This window comes from Mixophyes fleayi, chromosome 5 (assembly GCF_038048845.1).
Source record: "Mixophyes fleayi isolate aMixFle1 chromosome 5, aMixFle1.hap1, whole genome shotgun sequence".
NCBI lineage: Eukaryota > Metazoa > Chordata > Amphibia > Anura > Limnodynastidae > Mixophyes > Mixophyes fleayi.
Genome location: NC_134406.1, coordinates 141,407,024 through 141,411,555, shown reverse-complemented (window position 1 = coordinate 141,411,555; position 4,532 = coordinate 141,407,024). Strand labels below are relative to the sequence as shown.

Sequence of the window (4,532 nt, the reverse complement as noted above, 5' to 3'; positions counted from 1 at the left end):
GTGAGGAGTACACTCGCCTTCATATTTGAATAGAACTTGGGGCACACCGCTACTGTGAAAAAACTTGGAAGGTGTAAAGTTTGGACACGCAGTGCAGTAGTCTTCATTGTGGTGACATCAGGCGGAATTGGAATCTACTAAACTTATATGTAAGTAACGGATTGCACTGTTTTCCTTTTATCAACATGAGAGCTGATTGTTATTTTCTTTATATATATATGGAACGAGACTAACACCTTTGAGGCACATTATTTTCACTGCAGTGTTTAATGTGGCAAGAGAGGGGAAGGGCGGCTGAAGGCTGCTGCTAGCTTGCTGAGGAGGAGAAGGTTAGCTCAGGGGCTGCCAGGTAGCTGCACAAATTGGGGAGAGACTGAGAGGGAAGCCAGTATGGCTGGGCTGGTTGCTGGGCTGGCTGAGGGCTGGCCAGAGAGGAGAGGAGCCATTTTAATTAGCCTGTAGTGGTGGAGGGGGGAATCAAAATGGCGCAGTAGTATGATGAAGATTCTTCATGCTGCCATGTGACCATGACTTCTGTACTTAGAGTGAGGCTGAGATGTATGCTTCTACTTCCATGTCCATAAATAAATGTTATTATATACAATTTTTTTTATGTTTTTTATGTAGCCCTTGAAACAAGGATGAAAAGGCAACATACTTTGAGAGATTTTTTCAATAAGAAAACAAAGTCAGATTCTGCTGTTGTATCAGAATTGCTCTTGGAAGGTTCAACACAGTCACTAGCACAACCAATACAGTGTGAAGAAAGCAGCACGTCAATTGAAATAGAAAATCACAACAACTCCAATATTGCAGACAGTCTTCCGGAATGCTGGTCAGTGCAACAATATAAACATTTTAAAGAAAAATATGAAGGCCTGGGCATTTGTAACAAAAAGTTAGGTTGTAAGTATTGTGCGAAATATGATTTCATAAAAGAGAAAAGTGTTCATGTGTCAAAAGAGTGGAAAGGTTATCAGATTGAGGCACCAGGGAAAAATAGGATGGAACAACAAGCTTCTCTAAGGAAAAAAATGAAAGAACATTTTTCATCAAAGGCTCATAACATTTGTAAAGACAACTTCAAAATACGTGAGCAGGATACTATAACAAACGTAGTAGATACAATGAATAAAAAATATTTCAGTACTACTTGTAGAGTATTTAATACAATTTACAGCCTGACAAAAAGATGTAAACCATTTTCAGACATAGAAGATGAGATCGAACTGCAAATGAAAAATGGATTAGATATGGGAATAGGATTGCATTCACGTAAAACTGCTGTGAAAATAGTAGATTTTATTGCCAAGGAAATTAAAAAAGAAATATTTACTAAAATTACTGCAAAAGATAAGAAAATATGTTTGATTATTGATGAAGCTTCAACTATATCTTGCAAACCAGTTATAATACTGTTCTTAAAAGTTGAGGACTCAGTTTCATCTCCAACAATTTTTGTTGAGCTAGTTGAATTGGAAAAACAAGATGCAGAGACAATATGTTCTTCAGTTCTGGAAAGCTTACATAAAATTGGGCTTACCAAGAACTACTTACAAAAAAATTTAATCGGATTTTGCTCTGATGGTGCAAGTGTTATGCTTGGGCGAAAATCTGGAGTGAGCACTAGGATCACAAAAGACTTCTCAAACATAATAATATGGCACTATTTAAACCATCGCCTCCAACTTGTTTTAGATGACTCAATAAAGGAAATAAAGCAAGTAAATCATTTCAAAATATTCCTTGATAAGATATATACTATTTTTCATCAATCCAATAAGAACCAGATTGAACTTACCAAAATATCCGAACAACTTGGAATTGAAATTATTAAGATTGGTAGAATTTTGGGACCAAGATGGGCTGCCTGTAGTTTAAGGTTAACCCTAGCTGTGTGGCGCGCTTATCCTGCACTACATCACTATTTTTCTTCAAATGCCAAGTACTTGGGTATGGCTACCCGTCTTAAAAATATATTTTTTTTAACTGATTTGGCATTAATGATTGATATTTTAAACGAAATTTCTCTGCTTTCCAATGCACTGCAAGCAAGAAATACAGACATAATAAAGGCTGAAAAACTTGTGATTCAATCTATTAAAGCATTTGAAATGCTTGAAAAAGAAAAGGGTCCATACGAAAAAAAGGTTAATGAATTAATTACTTCAGAAAGCTACAAAAAAATCGATTTTGTAGAAAATCATCGGTTTGTTGGCCTTCCTCGGAAAACACTCTTAAAAGGCATTGTAACGAATTTAAAAAAAAGATTAATGGATTGTGGAAATTTAAAAGCAAGTTGTAGCCAATTTGATGATAGTAATACATTACAATTTCTCAAGTTTTTGGAGCCAGATTACTGGAATATTGAAGAAGTAATAGTTCCATGGAAAGCAGCTGAAGAGCAATTGCATGTATTTAATACATTTTTCAATTACCAAATTGAGATTAATGAGTATCGAGATTTTGTGGAAAATGTGTTAAAAAGCAACAAGAACTATTCAATTCCTGAAAGTGTTCAAAGAGCTAGAAATATTGTCAGAACAATTGCTGTAAGTTCAGCAGAAGCAGAAAGGGGTTTTTCAAAGATGAACATTATATGTTCTGAGAAGAGAAGTCGGCTAACTGTTTCCAATATATCAAACATTATGATTATCGGTCTTATCGGCTTACCGCTGAAGGAATGGAATCCTACTCCTACAGTGCAAAGATGGTTAAGGGTAAATCACACAGCTGATGATGCTCGGATAAAAGCAGAGAAAATTGCAAGTGAGGACGCCAATCAAACAGCAATATGGAAATATCTTCACTAACTGTTTATGAGGTATTTAATATTTAAAATCTTACGTTACACATAATCTAGTTGTCTTTACCTCTTTTACTGTTCTTATTGCAGTATTTAATGCGTGAATTGTTAGACTACCTATCGGTATATCTTTTGGTATAGTTAAAATGGTCATTAGGACATAGAACCTGTTGTTCATTTTTTTGAATCCCACCACTGCCACCCTCACGCTACAGAAATACCACCACCACCAGCTCCAAACTACAGAAATATGTGGCCTCTTGTGTTTGGAAAGGTGTTTCATGGGTATTAATATGTAAGTTCAGTACAGAGGAGGCTTTTTGACAAAAGCCAACCATGCCCTATATAGATTGATACGATTTTGACTTTCCTTAAGATACAAATTTTAGGATGCATATTTTTTGGGGTACCAGAGGCCTGTTGTAATTTTAAGTTGTTGATCATGATTATGACAGCCACATCTCATGTATCTTAAGAAATGTGAAACTCAAAATATAAATGTACAACTGTAATTGTGCAGCTGCATTTTTACACATAGGACTGGGATCCATTTTTCCGTTTAACCCAAAATAGGCCTTACATGTTTATTTAGAACCTGTATTTTCTTTTTAATCATGTTCCAGGTGTGTAAACACACACATTTCTGCTTGCACTTCTAGACATGCACAGACAACTTGACAAATAGTACTTGATTGTACAAATATATATAAAGAAAGTTAACTCAGCTGCCAATAATACATGGAATGAATTCCAATATATTTAATTTAGGAACTAAAAAGACACTATATGCTCGTGGGTGGAGATGATCTATCACTTACACCTGCCCAATAGCTATTGCAAATGGTACGTCTGAAAACAAGCATACTAAAGAGAAACCCAGGACTTGAAATAGCCGCATCTACACACCCTCGGCATATCCTTACTCAGGGCCGGATTAAGAGAATGGAGACCCCTGGGCTAAGGGGGCCTCCATTCCCCCCGTGATACAAGCTGCCCGCGCCCCCTCCCCCGACCGATCAATACTGCTGCTGAGCACTTTCAAGGGCCCCCTGGATGCCATAGGCCCCTGGGCTGTAGCCCAGTTAGCCTTATGGTTAATCCGGCCCTGTCCTTACTGTACATTGCATCTATCCATCCACCCCTTCCCACCCTTGTTCCACTTTTCAAGTTATAGGCAGTCGTGTTATTTGCATTTGGACATGAATTACATGCAATTGTGTTCATTGCCATAAGGTCTACTTCTGAACATGCGCAGAGCTATTTTCATGCAAGATATGACATGCAAATGGACTTGCATCAAAACATGAATCTGGCCCTAATAACCTATATTCTTATAAATTGAAAGTTCAAAGCTGATAATTGTGTTCCAGATTTCTTGATAAACACATAATATCTGACTTTCAAAGATCTTTGAGAAAGTCACAGCTGTTACAAAACACGTCACTTGTTTGGCTACTGCTGTGTGAACATTTGGATATATGAAGCTTTGAACATTGTGCATTATTGCTTTATGAGCCTATTTATCACTTATATGAATTTACACCGCTGCCAAATAATGAAAATTATGAGAGATTATTATACCTATACAGAGGCTTTTCACTGCACCTTTGACTATAGAGTGTGTTTTCATGTGCTTCTTTATAAACATTATTTTACTTACACAGTTTGCAGATTTAGTCCAAGTGCAATAAGAATTTTGATCTTGAAAATGTACTATTGTGATTTG

General features: G+C 36.6%; 1 protein-coding gene across 1 annotated transcript; it reads left to right on the top strand.

The window, feature by feature from the left end:
• Positions 1–641: 641 nt before the first annotated feature.
• Positions 642–3,465, top strand: LOC142159481 (E3 SUMO-protein ligase KIAA1586-like). The gene is made up of 2 exons (XM_075214380.1): positions 642–2,249; positions 3,430–3,465. The coding sequence occupies exons 1-2, from the start codon at positions 642–644 to the stop codon at positions 3,463–3,465; spliced, it is 1,644 nt and encodes a 547-aa protein (XP_075070481.1).
• Positions 3,466–4,532: the final 1,067 nt, after the last annotated feature.

What these genes read in the sequence shown, in the direction of transcription:
- LOC142159481 (XM_075214380.1), top strand. Translation starts at nt 642, where the DNA reads ATGAAAAGGCAACATACTTTGAGAGATTTTTTCAATAAGAAAACAAAG. An exon ending in AAACACTCTTAAAAGGCATT is followed by an intron (nt 2,250 to 3,429) that starts GTAACGAATTTA and finishes ATCATGTTCCAG; the next exon opens with GTGTGTAAACACACACATTT.